Raw genomic sequence first — 18,746 nt, 5'->3', positions numbered from 1 at the left:
AACAAGAGCTTATAGATCATTAGACCTTCTTTGCCAGTACCAAAATATAATAATAGGGTTTTTTCCCCCCTTTTTTCTGGCAACAAAACTGAAACCTTTTTACAATGATTAATGTCTGCATTAACCACAATACCTGCAGTCAAAATGCAAACAAAAATACATACTATGATAATATATGCATTGTCCTTGAAACTGATTGGTCCACACCAAGGGACGGCTTTCTTTTGAGCCTCGACCCAATTGGTGCTCGACAAGATGACGCCAATAGCCTTTTGGCGTTTTCACGAGCAGTTAAAACCCCTCTCACCTAGAATCCTCTCATTTCACGACGTCTGCGAGGTTGGGCGAACTAAGTGTACATTGCTTTCGGCGTTCTCTGGTCTAATACTTCGAGACTAGGCTCCAAAGCTGTCCCTTGGTGTGGACCAATCAGTTTCAAGGACAATGCATATATTATCATAGTATGTTTTTTGTTTGCATTTTGACTGCAGGTATTGTGGTTAATGCAGACATGAATCCTTGTAAAAGGTTTCAGTTTTGTTGCCAGAAAAAAAAGGGGAAAAACCCCTATTCTTGCAAGAGCTTATAGCTCATCGGATTCCTCCAGTATGAATACATATTCTGATTCCAATAAAAATGGAATATGCCAAACATCCCTTTGCAAGGAGTCTTGAGATGCAATTAAGCTTTTCTGGATAAAATAAAATAAATACAAAAATATGCAATTTGACCACGACTCATCTAGCAAGGCATCGCTAACATCCCGTAGTTATTCACTGCCATTGCCACGGCCATCCTTAAATGTGTAATTTGTAATATACCATTCACTACATACACACTCCTGTATTGTGCTTCAACTACGGAAAAAAAAACACTGAAACCAGCGTGTTTACAACTCTGCCTCGAACGTTTATAGGCTCCCCATTCCCTCGCGGCATTATTGGCCAGACATTCAGTGCGACTACGGGTGCACGAGAGGAATTCACGGAGATGGTCCAATGCGGTAAAACGCCCTAAGCGAGCGGTGCTTAATCAATAACTCGGTGAGGTCGCTGCAGACCACGGCATGCGTGAAGGAAAATAACCAATCGGTGAACGGCACCTTTTATCAGCTTTGCTGTTGCTTTTCAAATAGAACTCTGAAGGCGGCCGAAAAAAACAGGTCATCACATTGTACACAAACCGCCAGATTGCCAAAAAATGCAGATTATAAGCTCATGAGACTCTGCTGATGCGACTTAAAATGTCAAAACCGGTCCCGAGGATGTATGGGTTTTGACAGAAGGAAACAATGGCGAGATGTGATTGCATCAACAGCCTTGACCATGGTCAGTGGTGGATCCAAAGGGTGGAGTGGGGGGGGGCATGGGGGAAAAAGCCCCCTGCCTTGAGACCCCAAACGTTGGTATTTTAATAATATTCACCACAGGAAATCAATGGAATGCTACATCATGGGACCTCCTTTGCCAGTTCCAAAATATAAGAATAGGAATGGGATGAAACGAGGCTCAAAAGAAAGCCGTCTCTGGTGTGGACCATTCAATTTCAAGGAAATGCATATATTAGTGTGTTTTTTGTTTGCATTTTGACCACAACTATTGTGGTTAATGCACACATGATTCCTTGTAAAAGGTTTCAGTTTTGTTGCCAGAAAAGAGAAAAACCCTATTATTATATTTTGGTACTGGCAAAGGAGGTCTAATGATGTGGAATGGAATGCTTTGTATTATTATTATTGTAGAGCCCAATGAGAAAGTGTTGGGACTGCCCCTTCCCCCTTCCTTGGGAAGTTTCTAGATCCGCCTCTGGCCACTGTGACCCCGTGACCCTCCGGCTGCAGGGGCTGCACTCACTGCAGTTGTCTTTGGGCGGGTCGTAGAGCAGGTGCGGGCGACTTGACCTCAGCAGGCGGGTCCAGTTGACCGTGTTGTGGAAGCAGAGGTTCCTGTTCCGTCGAATGAAAATGCCGCCCTCGCTGATCTCCTCCAGAGACTGGAAGCTCAGCGATTTTATGTGCGGCAGGTTGGACACCAGGAAGGAATAGCCGCTGGGGGAAAAAAAAAAACGAAAATATAAAATACAGTTGCGTTAAATAATAGTTTTCCGGGTCAAATCGTGCCAGTGAAATGCCAATGTGTGCCGTACACGTTGGCATGGGGGAGGGTACACGACACACGTTGGCAATAGATATTTTTACATCATGAACTCACGTAACATTTTTTTTAATTACCCTTGAAAAACAAATCTTCAACAACTCGCACCTCCGAATAGCATGGTTGGCTACGTACGGTGGTAAGAGAGAAGCTCAACAAACATACGACTTGTTCACAGCAACCACCGATTGATGAGCGATACACATTTATTTAATTCGAGTGCAAGCCACCTCGAAAACACGCATCCTGTACGGGAATTTAAATAAATATCAAGAGGTATAAGTAGGAGAAATAACAGAAGTGTCGTTTTGAAATAAATAAACACAACTAATTGGTGTGGTAGCAGATTCACTGGGATGCTTCGAGGGGCACCTCGATGAGAATGAGATTCTAGAGTTGATCCGCTGCTCACAACTTAGGCAGCCGCACGGAGCTGAATGGCTCCTTTCGCTCTTTTTTTTTCTCCAAAAGTATTTTATTGACAAAACGACATCAGGTAGACAACGCAGAGGATATGAACAGGGTTCGACACAAGAACAAACACAGTACGGATTACATTGCAGTGGAAGCCTGTCTACAACCGCGATGTCTCAACTGTTTCGATAAACTCGACAACCCCCTGGCGTCTTCATAAGCTCTCCTGTAGGAGAAGGGAAAAACAGGGAGGGGAGGGGGGGGAGAAAACTGGGGGGGGGGGGGGTGGTGCCTAAATGCCCTCAAGAAAGCTCTTAAGAATCAATGCCCAGCCCGTCCGCTCCTTTGTAACCCTCCCTCATGCTCGCCAATAACCGTGTGATCTTATCGCCTGCACCTCCGATTAGCACGGTTGGCTACGTATGGTGGTGCGAAAGAAGTTCAACGTACATACTTATCCTACAGTACAAGTCCAGTAAGTAGACATCAAAGGGCCATTACCAGGAAATAATCAATGAAATACCGATATAAATGTGGACATATATTTTGAAATCCATTACGATTAAATAATCATTACATTAATAATCCTAACACAAGTGACACAATTACCAAATATTAACTCGTCGAATATAAACTGGACCCAAATAATGTTGAAACAAAACAAAAAATTGGATGCACTGTAGCAGTTACCTGGAAGCTCTTCACATACGTGCAGTAACGCATAACGACCAGACACCGCCGATGAGAATGGTGGCGATGACAGGTGAGTCGCAGCGACACATTCCTCCGAGGGAAACCGAGCGCCGTTCACCCTCGTGCAATGTCCTTGACCAAAGTGCATCGTGTCCGCTTTTGTCAACGATGAAGCCCGTCCCAATGGAGCGTGAATGCGAAGTGTGGGGAAGTATTGACCGCGGGTACTGGGGTCAAGGTGAATCCTTTGATGCGACCACTCCCTCCCCGGCGACGCTTCCTTCCCTTTTGCTCGACCTCGCAGCTGTGGCAGAGTCAAAGGCAGGCCTCTCACCGCCGCTATCTGAATGTTCCTCTTTGGCTTTTGGATCCCACTGCAGTGCCTGTCTCAGTGTCCTCCTGTCCTCCATCCCGCACACACATACACGTGACTCATCCAACGTATCCTCCTTTTTCCTGAGTATGCCGAAATAATAATAACGTCACATACTCAAGTACAATGTTGCTCTATACCAAACCCTAGCCTTACCCTTCCCCGAAATCCCGAGCATTCTTCAAGTGTATACTGTTAGACCAGACGAGAAGTCAAGAGACATGGATTATTCTCATTTGCAAGCATGACCTTGCATGAACAAGAGTGACTTATGGACCAGCAATACATGTAAACGCCAGAATTGTTTCCTAGATGGTTTACTTAAGTCCAGATGTAGCCCAGTGGTGCAAAGGTTAACACGCTGGACTTGCGGTCCACAGGTCAACAGTTCAATTCCATCGCAAAATCATGGGAAGTTCACCTGTCTCCAAAACTTAATCCGGGCGTGCAAATTGGGGAACATGGTGTGAGATGGTAAAACGCAGCGTGGGTAGCTAGCAAACTGTGGATAGAGATGAAGACCAAGCCCGCGGTGTTTGGAATTAGAGTACTAAGTCGATATAAATACAGGGACTCTTCTACTTACGAACGAGTTAGGTTCCAGGTCTGTTCGTAAGTGGATTTGTTCGTAAGTCCAACTTTACTCCCGTCGATTCCAAACGTGTCGTACGGCGTGTACACTAAACACGTGGGAATGGCTTTAAAAAAATGTATAATCTCATGTAGATGTAGATGCCTCTGGTTCTTCTTACTGCCACCTTCCACACTTTCACCACTCTTACGCTTCTGAGATATGATGGGGGTTAATAATGTTCGTGAAAAGAGCAGAGAACGTCGGAGTGAACCGCGCAACGACAACGCAACAACAGACAATGACGGCGGCCCAGGCAGAAATGCTGGGCAATGACACCAAACAACCACCACCGTCTATTGCGCGGCGGTTGGACTTACGACTCTCAGTCCAATCAGGCAACTGGACCATAGGTTTGTTCGTATCTCTGAAAGTTCATAAGTCAAATATTCATAAGTAGAGGACTCCTTGTAATAAAAAAGGCAACACCTGCCAACGTACGGGATAATGGTTCAGATATTCGGTGGCAAATATCTCAACCGGTCCTGGGCCTCCCCTGGGTCGACTCAGCCTCAAATGAGTACCTGGTGTGGTGTGTAAACATTGCCACTGGGGAGACAAAGGATGTTGGGCGTGGTGCTGGCCACCTACCCCGATGCGCACCGTTCAGGCCTTCATAGGTGCTCGCTAACAGTACTCGCCGCAACAGTCTATTAAGGCTATACGGGGGAATCTTTGTCTTTATCTTTGGATGTGAGTGAGTAGGTGAGTAGATGCGTTAGTGAGTGCATGATCTTGTGAGTGTGTGAGTGATCGCTTAAGTGAGTGGGCGTGTTGTCATGACCTGCAGTGTGGTGAGGGTGTGTACGATCAGGTGAGTGTGTGAGCAAGCTGCAGTGTGGTGGTTGAATACAGCATGACTGAGATGAAACGGCCAGTCCAGTGAATGGCCACACGTGGCTTAAAGTTCTTCTGACGTGGGCCAGCAGTCTCACCGTCTGGTGTCCCTGCCTCTCACCGTCCTCAGATTCTCCAAAACGCTCAGGTCTGTCCTGTTTTCTGGCCAAGCTTCAATGTTGAGGTAACCTTCAAAGCCGACGAGTGAGATCACGAGACAACAATGAGTTCGCGTTCATTTCATCAGTGATGGTCGCATGCTGGACAACTCTTACATGAACTCACTTGATTACCGTTGAGCCCAAGATAGACAAATTTCTTTACAGTGAATATACCACACTCATTATAATGAATACCACATTTTATTCCGACAAAAGTTAAGTTTAACACCGTATGAAAACGTTTTTTTTTACTTCATCAAGACATGCTATTTAATGCAATGCCAGGCATTATACCCCTAACATTATTCACATTGTCAAGGAAGTAATGATATCCAGTGTGCTGTCTATATATAGTACTTGTGTACAGGAGTACATCAGGGCAAACATTTAACCACTGTCGAAGCATCGTCTGTCATTGCCAAAATCCGACAAGACTAAGATAATGCCACAATGAGAAGCGGGCATACCTGTGACCTCTTGCACATTGTGGAATATATCGAGGGTGTCCGGGTCCAGAGGAGGAATGTTGTAATAGCGGTCGCTGAAACACAGGACATATCCCCGTTCACTCCAGGTTATCATGTGAACTATTGCACCATCGTACGACGGATGAGCTTGAATGCCCTTGCGACTTCAGCAGCGATCGGCTAGAGCACAACTTGAACCCCAGTGTGGCTCCTCCCAGAGCATGGGGTCCTTGCGATTCTATGCAAGCTCTAGGTAGATAGGTCCACAGTGATGACATCACCTTTACCCCTCTATTTAAGACCGAGGCAGGAAGACTTTATTCACAATTCTGGCTAATAGCCTCATGAAGCTGGTTGCAGCCACCAGCGTAATGTCGTACTCGAATTGTAAACGTTTTTGGTTTAACGACGCATTTGTATTAATGAAATCTAACCCAAAAAAAACATTTATTACAGAGAGGTCAGATTTATTACAGAGAGATCACTTTTATTACAGAGAGGTCACATTTACTACAGAGAGATCACATTTATTAAAGATATATCACATTTATTACAGAGAGATCACATTTATTACAGAGGTCACATTTATTAAAGAGATATCACATGATTAAAGAGATATCAGATTTATTACAGAGAGATCACATTTATTACAGAGGTCACATTTATTACAGAGAGATCACATTTATTAAAGAGATATCACATTTATTAAAGAGAGATCACATTTATTACAGAGAGGTCACATTTATTAAAGAGAGATCACATTTATTAAAGAGAGATCACATTTATTACAGAGAGATCACATTTATTAAAGAGAGATCACATTTATTAAAGATATATCACATTTATTACAGAGGTCACATTTATTACAGAGAGATCACATTCATTACAGAGAGGTCACATTTACTACAGAGAGATCACATTTATTAAAGATATATCACATTTATTAAAGAGATATCACATTTATTAAAGAGATATCACATTTATTAAAGAGATATCACATTTACTACAGAGATATCACATTTATTAAAGAGATATCACATTTATTACAGAGAGATCACATTTATTAAAGAGATATCACATTTATTACAGAGGTCACATTTATTACAGAGAGATCACATTCATTACAGAGAGATCACATTTATTACAGAGAGATCACATTTATTACAGATATATCACATTCATAAAAGAGAGGTCACATTTAATAAAGAGATATCACATGTATTAAAGAGATATCACATTTATTAAAGAGATATCACGGTCAACTGCTGTAGGCTTTGGCAACATCGTGGCTTGACGTGAATACCATTTTGAAAGCGGCAATTACTGAAAACATAATTGCACAATTTAGACCACTGCCTACAAAGTTAGCCTACCATATATATTCATATACTTATATTATAAGACTGTTACTAATGAAGATGGTGAGTTAGTTTAATTTTTTTTATAAATTCGCTCCCAATATTTTGTTGGGAAGTAACAGGGTTGTGTATGTCGGGCCATCCGGTGACTTTAGAGCTGCGAGCAATCTGACTCTCACACTGGCAGAGCAAACCTGGCAAGGTAGCAGTTGTGGAGTGGTCAACTCAGCTATAGAGCAGCAAGTTCAACTCCCAGACGGGGGGGGGGGGGTCAACACACTTCATTATCCTCTCTCGAGTACCGTAATTTCGGAGGCCAACACAAACTGCCGAATGGAGGGACTGCACTTGGCCCTTAGAATGTGGAATTACACCACTGGCTAGCTCAGGGCTAGCCAACAGCGACGAGCACACCACCCCACGCATATTTGAGCAGAGATACGCTGCGACCTGCACCAAGGGGAGATCTCCACAGCCCAGCCAGATGACAATGCTGTGACTCGCTCCCGGCCTGTGCGCCTCAGTTCAGTTAGAGCCCCTTAGAAATCGTACGAGTTCAGAATACGCAATGCACCGTGGGACTGCTTCGATGTGAGCATACAAACACGTGACGTCGTTTTGGAGGTGCCCATTACCCATCGAATCCATTTCGCAGGAAGATCAGGTTCCCACTGATGGTCGTGCAGTTCGAGAAGAAATGGATGTTTTTAGCGTCGACCGTTTGTGCCTCTTTCAGTTTTCCGGATCCAATGCCATCGCAAACTGTAGAGAGACACAGGTGCAATGCACGGGTGGAATCAACACGCGACAAGCTTGACTTTCAACAGAACTCCACGCAGAAATATTCGGAAGTTACAAGGAAATCTATGGTTAGAAATTATGAAAAAAAATATGTATTTGTGTAACTGACCATTTAAAATATGACCCCTTCTTTCTTGACCAGCCTTAATTTTTTTTTTAATAAAAATGCGTATAATATATAATAAAATATTGCCTGAATATGCCTAGTTTGGATAATTCGCTTCATGTTCAATAAAGTAGAAAGGGGCATTGTAATGCAGAAGTATTAAAATAAATATTTTGATACTTTATGTTATGATATATCACAGACGTTCACATACATCGTGAATGCCACTCAGTGTAGCAAATAAAGAACTTAAAAGTTAATTTTTACAGTATAAAGCAGTTCATGCTCGAAGAAAAATGGTCTTCATGTCACAAATGATTGTGCATCTACAATGACGCCGGCACTCAGTCAGAAAACAAATGCGAACCATTGCCGTAAACTCTTAAAATAATAAATACGCCTCCAGCGGCTTTGGCAAGCAAGCTCGCAAGTGTGATTCCAGTTTCTCTTCACAATTTCTAATCACGATGAGAACATCCCGAGAGAAACGCTGCAATTCCCGGGTAACAAAGGGTGACGGGGACGGGCGATAGCGCGTTTTCCGCTCGGTTTGGAAGGATTCACGGTTCGAAACCAGTGGTAACTAAATCGGCCACCCCGGTTATAACTGCGGTGCGCATATCCGTTAAAAGATATGGCGACGCCGTCCGCTTCATGTTGGAGATGTAGTTCGCGAGAGAAGGCCATCGTGTGCCAGCGACACCATCCAAATATTGCCTTTTTATTTTGTTATTAACCCTGCCAATGACTCTATTGTAGCAAACACAAGCAATCATCTGGCAACGACTGCAAAAACTTGGCAGGAAAAAAAAATGTTTGTCATGAGGCTTTCCGAAGTAAACATGCATCATAATAAATACAGTGCCAGCCTGGCTACTAAATGACTGTGGCGAGAGGTAGCTCAGCAGGTGCCCAATAATCCGCTGCGTTGCGACGCTCGCTCATGGGTGTGTGACCTTTAGGACAGAGATTGTCCGGGCAGGGTTTGCAGTGCTTCACTCCACTGCCATCTTCCACCTCGGTCTTGTTGACCGGGCACGAGCGCACGCAGGAGTTGTAGTCGACGACAAAATTCCCTGCGGGGAAATCGGCAACAACAACAACAAACGTCTGTCAATGAATTTCCCCATCCACACCGGTTTCGACCAATCGATCCAACGATTGTACTTACTTCATTGCCCCAACTGACAGCCCCCGCGGCCATCCGCCAATCCCACTCCAACATACATACATTTGTGGTCACGGCCTACATCAGTGGCGTGCGATATCTCAACCGGTCCCACCACCCCTCTCCCCCCCCCCGATTCCTCACCCACCTTTCACCAATCCGCTGCAACCAGCGTGGTAAAGTATGGTCAAACAACCCCTGTGACCCATTGCAAGCGTGCGAATGCCTTCATCCAACAGTGTATTGAGGAAAGTGCTAAAAATTATAATTTTTTAAAACCCATATTCCCCGTACATGCAGCGCATAAGGGTACAGATGTGTACATCAGTGTACAGATGTGTCGACACCGCTCAGGCAGTGTGCACAGAGGGCCCTACTGTGGACACGTATGCGCCTTTGCTGCACTATACTCGGCTCACGTGCATTATTATGAAAGCAATTTGCCCACCCCTAGATCACATGCCTATGCAAGTTGCATTATTTTATACTTCGCAGGAAGTACATTTCAATATTAAACCAGTTTTATTGTAATACACATACATATAAATGTGTCTTTAACTGTTCTGTTAATGGTAGCTCAGTGCATTGTTTCTTTCACAAATCCCATTAGATTATACACGTGTATATAACTCGAGTGGGTGTATTATTGAACATGCAATGTAAATTAGAAATACATATCTTGGAATTTGGTTCTAATTGCATTTAAACTCGAATGTTACTTAACTAGATATTTTCTAAATTCTGAAGCTCAAAATTGTCTTTTAGTGCTGAAGCAATCAATCACATTTGTGTGCATCCCTCAACAGCTTTAAATCTCCATGTTGCTTTTCAAGACCGAGGCCATAGTCGTCAGTGTTACCACCGCACCTCAAAAACAACACTTTTATCCAGTATTCTTCATTGCAGATCTATCTGTAATAAATGTGTGGCCTCCCGACAATGCACAAAATGTGAGAAACACCCCCCCCCCCCCCATCATCTTCATCATCGTGCTGCTGTCAAACCCCAGTGGTTTTAAATGTGTGGCAGCCCTCACACTGACGATGTCGTATCGGCGAAAGTGACCGCCCCTCCGAAAATTTGTGAAGAACACCGTTTTCATTTACACCTCTGCCTGATGCCACAGCTGCTGCCGCACAGTGACCTCCAAGGTCTGCCCTGGCAGTGCCCCACCATCTGCCCTTAGGTCTTCCCCTCGGTCGGTGGACCGGCTCGGCAACCATCTTTCCGCCTTCCCCCACACGTCCCACCCAGTCAAGGGTACGGCGACTTTCCCTATAGGTCCGGGGGCCTTGACAGAGCCTAGATCGGTGGTTCATAAACACCAATCCTAGACCATAATATTGATGCCCTGATGCTCCCATGTCTCAGATGCCCTACATGCATCCAGAACAGACCGTAACAACATATAACGATGAAACGCACAAGCAATGCACTCCGCTTCTCCTGACACGGTTGCCCGGCTTGACCACCTGTAATGTGAAGTTGTAGTCATTGCTCTGCATCTACATCAGCCGCCCTATGATGAGAAAAAAGTGCTTTCTGGAGTCCCCGATAATAACCCCCCTCCACAATCCGCCTTTGCGTGACAGTTGAAAATACCGCCTCTCTGAGCAATTGCCCCTTTTACAAGTGGCCCACGGTAGGCAGGAGGGGGGGGCGGGCGGGGGGGGGGGCGGGGGGGGGGGGGCAGGGGGCACGTACTGGGGCACTCCTTGACGCAGGATGCTCCGTAGCTGTACATGACGTTGGGGTTGGACTCCAGCTGGAAGGTGGACGGGTTGTAGAAGACCGGAGCCGGGCAGTGATCCACGCAGGCGCCGCTGTCGTTGAATATTCTGCACGCCTGCACGCGGACGGACACGGCGGGCACGGAGGTGTTGGAAGCCACGTGGCGTATCGGGCAAGCCCGAGCACACCCGCAGGTGTCTCACTCGGCGGCGACGGTTGGTGAAACGTTGAGGGGGGAGCACGCTCGATGTCGTCACATCGTCCCCCGCTGTGCCTGCCGCAGCGCGAGATTGCCGCGTGGGGGATTATCGAACTGATATTTGTATTCTGGAGAGCGCCTTCGCTCGAGGCGTTTGATGAGAGAGCTTACGAAGCGGTGACACAGAATGGAATGATGGGAGTCGGCAAGGGCGCGCTACGTCGTATGGCGGAATGAGTGACGGCGTTAGAGGGGGTACTTGGGGATCACGAAATGGTAGGGGAGGGACGGGAAGGAGCGGAGGGGGAGGGAAGAGGAAAAGAATGGGCAATGGAGAAGAGGTGAGGCTTTACGGGAGGAACGGAAGGAGGTTAAGGAGGGGGGGGGGGTACTTAATTCACAGGGCTATCGCACTGCAGGACGCACGGGCTCCGAATATCTACAGTCTGGCTGCTAATTAACGACGGGCTGTGTGAATTCTAAAGCACTAAAAACACGGACAGCACTTGCTTTTCACTGAGCATTGAGGACTTTGTAACGGTTGACCGGAACAACGCTTTGTCTTGAGCCCTTTCAGAGGAGGCAGGGAGACTGCTTTCTGGGGGGGCGGGGGGGGGATAGAGCCCTGGTTTCAAAGTTGATGGAGAGGCGACCCTCCCAGGTCCAATGATACATTCGGGCAAATACCGGCTCAGTTTGCAGGAGCAGGCGCGCGTGTTTATCTCCGGCTGCGGATGCTAATGCGGCGGCGTCACTCGCGAGGCGCTGCGTGGAAGCCAACTCGCCGTTTGAAAACGCGATGCATTTTTTCGTCTCTTTATCCCCCCGGTCGCACTTTTCCATTGCGGACAAAACAACTCCAGATAAATATGGACAGCGGCACGGTGTCGGGTTTTCGCGTTTGCTCTGATCAAAGGCCCGCTAAATGTGTTTAATGGCGCAGGCATCAACGTGTTATCGGCGTGGGCCGTGGCTCGATGTTAAAGAGCTTCACTCCGTCACCCATCAAAACAGCCGCGTAAAGCGGGGGGTGATTTTGTTTTTTAAAAAAAAAGTCGATTGATGGAACTTGTGTAGTTCGCCAATTAAATGTTGGTGATCGCGACGTGCATGTCGAATGCATGGCAATGGTTGAACACGTAGTAGGCTTTTGCGACCAATGTTATTACGCATCATAAAGGCTTTTTGGGCTAGATCGCCTAAGTATAAACGTGTCGTTAACCCGCCACATTTATATTCATGTGATCTAACCCAAAAAATACTTTATTTATGTTCACTACAATATATTACCAACCAATATAACGTACTGGGGGAAAGTTTTTTGCACAAATGTATTAACTTATAACCTTACAACCGGGCAGTGGGGGTGGATCTTACCAGCTGAAATAATAGTCACCGAGTCTGAGTTTCAACTAAGGTTGCCTTTAATCTCTACGTGTGTAGACCATGATTGTAATTTCCCCATGGATTTTAACTCTTCGGTTTTGTGCATTTGCCCGGTGTAGTCCCAAAGGCCCCAAAACCCCATCAAGCGGCCAGCGACAAAACGGCACCGTCCATAAATCGTGACGGAAAAAAAGAGCCCGCACAGCACGTTGTCTTGAATTGAGGCGCGGCTCCTCCAAGAGCTTGCTGGGTGAAAGGGAGGACGATGGGAGGAAATTCCCAAGCAGTGCAGGGTTTCCCCTGGAGTGAGCGAGGGCGAGAGCGCGATGGGATGGGAAGGCGGCGGGGGGGACTTACGAAGCAGTCGGTCTCGCGGGGGCCGGTGCAGCCGCTGGCACAGTGCTTGTGACAGCACTGGTTTGGGTCGAGGCCGTAGCAGCGCCCGTCGCACTGCTTGGCGCAGATTGTGCTGGTGACTGCGTCCCCGATGGGGTTACGGGAGCGGAACAATCACGACGGCAGCGTGAGCAGAAGACGTTTCTCCACAGGGCAGCAGATCCAGTGCGACGTTTCTCGAAAGGGCGCTAATTCTAGAACATTGCGCTGCTTACCGCAAACCCTATATGCACACCACTTGGATAGTATGTTACGTATGTTATATTTGTGTATTACGTGCAGTCCCACCTGCTGACACCTTTTGTGGAGTGAGGAATAAAATCACATTTAATCCGTTATTCAGGATGGTTATTAAGTCAAGCGAGATGTTAACTAATATAATGGCAATTTAAATAATAATGTACAAACCGTTGTCAGTACACTGCTGGATAAAAGCCTCCCCAAGCTGTGTCAGTGACCGGGTTTTATTAAACTATACTTCACCAAGCCGTGTCAGTGACGGGGTTTTATTAAACTATACTTCGCCAAATGAAACTATGAAACTAAACCAAGCCGGTCAGCGCGGACCGGTGAAGCGGTGCCCGACACCGATTTAGATGTCACTCACACCACCACCAACTCCAGGTCTACCAGCACGTCAGCCGCTCCGCCAGCTCTCCACCACCACAACAACAACCGGTTAACGCTCTGACGGACGCAACTTAATTGTACCCCCCTTGTCCATTCAAGCAAATTTAATTTGACGGCGTTTCGATATGAGTCGGTGGAACGCAATGTGTGCATTAACTGGCCCTGCGATTATCGGGGGTATTTGAAAACATGATGATACGTGGCTGTTAGCAATCTCAATGATGATGATGATGACAAAAATGTATATATATGTATTGTCACTGTTAGTGCAGCACTATGTCGCAGCGCTGCCTATTCACATTCTGAATGTGCAGTGTGCGTCGGTGAATTCGATCCCGACCCTGACGCCTGCTGTATATTTGGAGTTTGCGTGTTCTCCCCGTGGTCGCGTGGATTTTTCAGAAGCACCTCTGGCTTTTCCCTCCACATTTATAAACGTGCGTTTAGATTATTTGGATGCTATAAATTTCCACGTGATAAGCCACTTTGTTGAGCTATCATCTGTGGCCAGGTCACTTCTGAAAAGGAGCCACTCCATGGTGAGATGTTAACTACCTCGCCTTATATACAGGAGGTCGTGAGTTCGATCCCAACCCTGATGCCTGCTGTATATTTGGAATTTGCATGTTCCCTCCACATTTAGAAACATGCGCTTAGAGTATTTGGGAAGCTATAAATGTCCACTTCATTGAGCTATCATTTGTAATAGCCATGCCACTCCTGAAAATGAGCCACTATATAGCTCAGTGGGCTTTCCCTGGTAAAATAGAAAAAAATAGTTTTGTCTAATGCTGTGCCGAGATGCTCAGCACCGATCCTGCCCTGGTGTTGAGTTGGAGATGCGTGGCCGTGCTAAGGGGCGGCCGCGACGCGTGGCGAGCCGGTGGAGTGGTGATGCACGACGCGGACACGCCACGTACACGTTTGGCAGTACTGGGGTCCCGATCCCCAGCAGAAGTTCTTGCACGAAGGGTGGCACGGCTGGCCTGCAGACATCGGTTTTCACGCAGTCACTCACAGCAGGGACGTTGCCTTACGCATTTAACAACGAATTATTTTATACATGTTCGTAATTTGCATGCTTCTCTGGACAGCACGTACGCTCGTCCGAAGAACTCCTCCGAGGTTGTGTTGGCAGCAGTGCACAAGTACAAATAACGAGAATAACTCGAGACACTCGTCAATAACAAAATGCGTGGCATTAAAAAATGGAATATAATAGCCAACGTTTTGGGCAATGGCCCTTCTTCATAGCGCGTGCGTCACATGTTATGAAGAAGGGCCATTGCAATTGCCCGAAAAATAGATCATAGGTGCTGTTTTGAAACATCGTCTATAATGTTTCCTTTTAGGGCGGCATTGTTGATGAATGTGTTGAGGATTTTATTTATGTATTAATTGTTGCTTATGCACCACTCACCAACGCAGTAGCATCGTCAAATAATCCGTTCAACATTTAATAAGTAGCTACGTGAACAGCATAATCCAGTTGCTCTAAATATTTGTGGCACGGTGGCCTCTCAGTCAGGACCACCGGCCTGCCGCCTTCACCAACGCACGGGTGCACATTGTCCGCTGTGCTTCTCCAGGTGTGAACCTCCCAACAGAAATGTTTACCGGAGAGACGGAGCGGATAGTAAGAGTCGGAGACTCCACTCTGCACCATGGGGCCTGATGAGAATTACATTTTCTTTGTTTTTGATGACCAGTTTTAAAAAAAAAACTTGCCGATGAAAGTCACCCAGACGACGCCGCCAATTTCTCTGCCTCTCAACTTACGCTCAGCGCACGAACCTCGCTTTCAAACATTATCTTGCGAAACGTTGTGCATTTTTTTATTATTAACTCTTATTTGCGGTGCTCTTCTTGTGTTATTATTAACACGACGATAATTCGTGTTTTATCGTACAATCATCATTAATCACATTCACCAAACTGCAATACACAAATCGCAGGGAGGTGAATACATTCACTCTCAGTCATTGATTACTGTGAATATCATCGGGCTGCTTTCCTGGTAGTTTGCAAGTGTTGCTCAGACTGGAGTGATTATAATGAATCATTTTCCTGTGTCTCCGTGCCACAAGCCATACGGTGCCCATTGAGAGATATCCGATTTCTATTTAGCACAGGTACGAAACGGTGAGGACTTTTCCTTCCAAATTACATTTTAAAGAGCGTTGCTTTCAAAGTGCTCTGGAGAATAAATATGAGCGGTACCTTTCATTTTGCCCAACTAAAGCTTTTGGACGCACGTTAAGAGCCAAGAGCTACTCTTCGAAAATACGATTGCAATCAGCCAGACGGTCAACTGCATGTTATTTATCAAGCAATGTGTTTAAAAGTAACAACTTTTAAAGTTATATTACTCCCAAAAGTGGTGCCTGAAAGTGTTAACTCTTTCATATGGTAACTCATTTGTATCAACAGGGCAGTGGGTAACCCACAATCGCGTAGTGACTGCTTGTGTGATCACTGCACATCCACTGCACGATTGTCACTGCAAGGCCCCCAGTGCCTTTAAAGTACGAAGATCACTCCAATAATAATCCCGCACTAGACGAAACAGGTTTCATCATTCTGCGTGTGTTTTTAATGTCACATCAACTTGTGATTTACACGTCACTACCTATAGCAAAATATAAAACACGAGAATAATTTCCATTGCCATTCTCCCTTTAGGTTCTCAATCAATCAACCAAATATTCTGACTGATTATTTCCTGACAATGAAACGCTACTGAAGTCACAAGCTACCACAGGCAAAAAAACAAAAAGCACAATCGATGTCTTTCAGTGGGTGTAATGCAACGCCTCCTGCCTGTCACCTCAATGTCCACGAACGCAAATGTGCACAGAAAATCAGGAGCCAACACATTCTCCCATGGACTTCTAGACAATCTCCAAAATGTTACGACAAATACGCCAACCGGGAATGCCGCATCGCTCTCTCGACTGTTAGGTTGGCATGAAGAATTGTGGCTAAAATGAGGCTGCGACATTCTCTGTGATCTAAAATGTATTCGTGGGTTGGGCCACCGAATGATGTGGCCAGACTTAAAGAACAATTCCAAACTTTGCAATATGCAATCTGTATCTAAATACTAAATGTGTCTGTCCCTCAAATCACCGGTGAGTGAGGTGAAACACATAACAACTGGCTCTGTTGAGCGGTGGACGGGTTTCTCGACATGCATACATTCGCCCGATCGTTACAAGCCCTTAACGCAAACAAAAATGAAGTGAAGTTAACACAAAACGTGTTCGAAAATATGCACCCTCATGAACCAGAGAAAGAAGATGTCACCAACCCCAGTAATAACAACCAAAGTCTACGTGGAGTTTTCATTATGTAAATGTCCCCATCACCTTGCTTGTCTGATGGTTTTGCACGGCAGCCTGATATTCCTTGCATAAGCACGTTCACGGGACAAAGTCACACTCACGTATTAATTCCTTATATTATGAGTCGCTCACTGACCGACCCTGACATACACATTATTCAACAAATTATTTGGTGATGCTGCTGCTGCGTCACCAGCGGCGTGCAAGCACAAATAAATAAATAAATATGCAAATACTCAACACCCTTCGTCTATAACAACACTTTTGTGCCAGTTAAAAGGGTAAAACCTATTCCTATATCTTGTTTCTAGCAAAGAAGGTCTCATAATGTTAATGCTCACCCCGAGCCCTCAATACTCTGATAGTGCGCTGTTTTTGAGTTGTACGCCTTTTGGCGTCTTCTGGTCCAACACCAATGGAGACTAGGCTCTAAGAAAAGCTGTCTCGGGTGTGGACCAATCAAATTCAAGGACAGTGCATATTATTATCAGAATTGTCTTTTTTGTTTGCATTTTGACTGCTTGTGTTGTGGTTATTGCAAACATGATGCCTTGAATAAAGGTGTCAGTTTTTGTGCCAGTTAAAAGGGTAAAACCTATTCCCTAACACTTGTGCTCTTTAAACACCAAAGTGTATAATCGGTGATGTTTTGGGCTATGGCCCTTCTTCACTGCAGGAACCGTGCGCTATGAAGACGGACCATTGCCGGAAACGTCAATCATTAAATATTATTTTTAAGATATAATTTTTCATCTCATAAGGTCACCAGCGTCATTGACGAATGTGTTGAGTTACCTGTTTTTTTTTTGTAACTTTACACAGATTATTTAAGCTTCCACACGCGAACTCGAGGATCGACTCGGACAAATAAGTCCCCAACAACAACGTCGGGGCGATCCCCCCCACTCCCCTCCTCGACGCGAGTGCTTCGGTTCGCATCGCCGGTGCTTCAGGCGACCCTCTCGTCGCTCGTCGCAGCGCCGACGACGGGCCGGGCGGATGGACGGACAGACGTAGAGATGGATGGACGGATGGAGAGACGGACAGACGGACAAATGGACGGGCAGAGAGACAAAGAGACGGAGAGACGAACAGACGGAGAGACGGACAAATGGACGGGCAGAGAGACAAAGATACGGAGAGACGAACAGACGGAGAAACGGACAAATGGACGGGCAGAGAGACAAAGAGACGAACAGACGGAGAGACGGACAAATGGACGGGCAGAGAGACAAAGAGACGAACAGACGGAGAGACGGACAAATGGACGGGCAGAGAGACAAAGAGACGGAGAGACGAACAGACGGAGGGACGGACAAATGGACGGACGCGGCGCCGCCGCTCACAGGACTGGCTGGTGGTGAAGTTGAGGCGGCTGCTGAAGTTCTCCTTGCTGTTGCGGTTGCGGATGTCGTCCCAGTTGACGGTGTTGGCGTGGCACAGGAACTCATTGCTGCTCACGTAGACGCCTCCACGCAGGATTTCTGAGCGGTGGTGGGGCGTTGGGGGGTGGGAGTGGGTGACAGGGGAGGGGGTGTTGGAGCTATCGTGCACAAGCACGGCGCGTCGTCCCTGTTCGCGGTGCGTTAAGGTATATTGCACAGCAAAGGAGGTGGTTAATGGTCGTGAACGCAACAAGCGCGCAAGGTGAAAAAACCACGAGAGTGTGAGAGCAAGAGGAGCCAGAAAAAAATGGTCAGCCAATGCTGGCATCCCCACAGGCGGTACTCGTTGATCAGCCCCAGCGGGAATGAAGCGACCTGGCCACAAATGATAGCTCGATTAAACTGGCTTCTCATCATGTGGAATTTATAGCAGCCGAATACTCTAAATGCATGTTTGTAAATGTGGAGGGAAAAACCGGAGGACCTGGAGCAAAATCCACGCGACCACGGGAA

The 18,746-nt window shown here is 46.2% G+C and overlaps 1 protein-coding gene across 1 annotated transcript in view; it reads right to left on the bottom strand.

The window, feature by feature from the left end:
* Positions 1-18,746, bottom strand: part of LOC116943733 (receptor tyrosine-protein kinase erbB-4-like) — a 131,673-nt gene that overhangs the window by 48,555 nt on the left and 64,372 nt on the right. Inside the window, exons 4-12 of the mRNA XM_076068121.1 lie at positions 18,195-18,332; positions 14,425-14,490; positions 12,836-12,954; positions 10,867-11,008; positions 8,951-9,070; positions 7,723-7,849; positions 5,730-5,803; positions 5,200-5,290; positions 1,854-2,047 (exon numbers count right to left, since the gene is read on the bottom strand). Coding sequence (XP_075924236.1) covers positions 1,854-2,047; positions 5,200-5,290; positions 5,730-5,803; positions 7,723-7,849; positions 8,951-9,070; positions 10,867-11,008; positions 12,836-12,954; positions 14,425-14,490; positions 18,195-18,332 — 1,071 coding nt within the window. The remainder of the gene's footprint in view (positions 1-1,853; positions 2,048-5,199; positions 5,291-5,729; positions 5,804-7,722; positions 7,850-8,950; positions 9,071-10,866; positions 11,009-12,835; positions 12,955-14,424; positions 14,491-18,194; positions 18,333-18,746) is intronic.

Source organism: Petromyzon marinus, chromosome 19, assembly GCF_048934315.1.
Source record: "Petromyzon marinus isolate PM22_M1 ecotype Great Lakes invasive population chromosome 19, UKy_Petmar_22M1.pri1.0, whole genome shotgun sequence".
Lineage (NCBI taxonomy): Eukaryota > Metazoa > Chordata > Hyperoartia > Petromyzontiformes > Petromyzontidae > Petromyzon > Petromyzon marinus.
This window is presented reverse-complemented; position numbering and strand designations above follow the sequence as displayed.